Source organism: Crocodylus porosus, unplaced genomic scaffold, assembly GCF_001723895.1.
Source record: "Crocodylus porosus isolate Cpor-Errol unplaced genomic scaffold, CroPor_comp1, whole genome shotgun sequence".
Taxonomy (NCBI): Eukaryota; Metazoa; Chordata; order Crocodylia; family Crocodylidae; genus Crocodylus; species Crocodylus porosus.
In genome coordinates, this window is record NW_017728910.1 from 1,165,564 (window position 1) to 1,166,793 (window position 1,230).

Below are 1,230 nucleotides of genomic sequence, written 5' to 3' on the forward strand. Positions count from 1 at the left end.
GCAGGAAGTCAGTGTGGCTTAGTGGCTGGAGTCCTTACCAGACTCACAAGATGCAGGTTCCAGTCCTGATTTATCTGCTTGCTTACCAGAGACTAGTTGCTTCAATGCTTTGTCTCTCACTTTCCCCATCTATGAAGTGGAGTTAGCATTGCTTAAATCAGTTGCAGAGTTTTTTTGAGCTCTAGTGATGGAAAAAAAAAGCTAGGTATTATAACTAACAGCTGGGGATGGCTTTTTATCACCTCACCTAAATGCACCCACCAAACACAGGAGCTCAGAAAGCTTAAAGCCACTGTGAGTTGCCTACATTCTGAAGAGCTGCTAGTTTGTTGTAGTGGAGGCGCTTGGAGACCCTGGCTTGGTCTGGAAGCAGTGGGAGGCAGTCCCCTTGCATAGCTGCTGCCAGAGTTCACCAGATCCCCACCTGCTTGTTGCGCAAGCCGCAGCTGTGCGTCTCCTGTACCAGTGGGACAAACCTTAGCGGGGCTCCTCTGCAGGGCCCTCCTTGGGGTAGCTGCTGAGACAGAAACACTTTGGATATTAAGTGTTTAACCTCTGAAAGGCCGAGGAGCTCTCGTCCTTCAAAAATCCCAGCACCGCAGTTTTACTCTTTTCAAAGAAGTTTTGCTTGGGCCTGACCCCCAGGCTTAGGCAATTTGCTGCAACCAGCCCATGTGCCCCATCCTTGGCAGGGGGAGATGCCTTCTCTCTGCATGTCGGGACTCATTTGACCCCGGCGGAGTTGAAGCCCCTCTCAGGGGAGCAAGGCTCCTGCTCTGCCTTTGTGCCGCAAGCAGGAGACTTAGCAGCACCCCTCCTCTGGGGACTGGAGGGAAAGGCAGGGCATTTCTGTAGGAGTAGGAGGACGTGATGCTCAGTGGCTCGGCTGTGACCACTCGTCCCGGCCCGGCAGGGAGGCGGGAGGCTGCAGGGGCCAGTCCCGGCGCGGGGATGAGGGCTCTGCGCGCGTGCGAGGAGACGGCAGCCTCCGACCTGCGCCTGTCTGCCTCGTAGGAGAGAGAGAGGCGGCCGGAGAGAGGGAGCCTGTCTGCCAAGTGCTGCTCCCTGGTGCTCAGAGCCTGCTCCGTCTCCAACTCATTCATTTTGCCGGCTAACATGAGAGATCATGGCCGCCTTCGGGCTTCTCAGCTATGAGCAGAGACCTCTGAAACGACCCCGGCTGGGACCGCCCGACGTCTACCCCCAGGACCCCAAGCAGAAAGAGGTGAG

General features: G+C 56.3%; 1 protein-coding gene across 3 annotated transcripts in view; it reads left to right on the top strand.

Moving 5' to 3' along the window:
* Positions 1 to 1,016: 1,016 nt before the first annotated feature.
* MED12L (mediator complex subunit 12 like) overlaps positions 1,017 to 1,230 on the top strand; it is a 300,171-nt gene continuing 299,957 nt past the window's right edge. For all 3 annotated transcript variants that reach the window (XM_019532585.1, XM_019532586.1, XM_019532587.1), the window contains exon 1: positions 1,017 to 1,225. In XM_019532585.1, the coding sequence (XP_019388130.1) occupies positions 1,127 to 1,225 (99 nt within the window). In that variant the 5' untranslated portion in view covers positions 1,017 to 1,126. The remainder of the gene's footprint in view (positions 1,226 to 1,230) is intronic.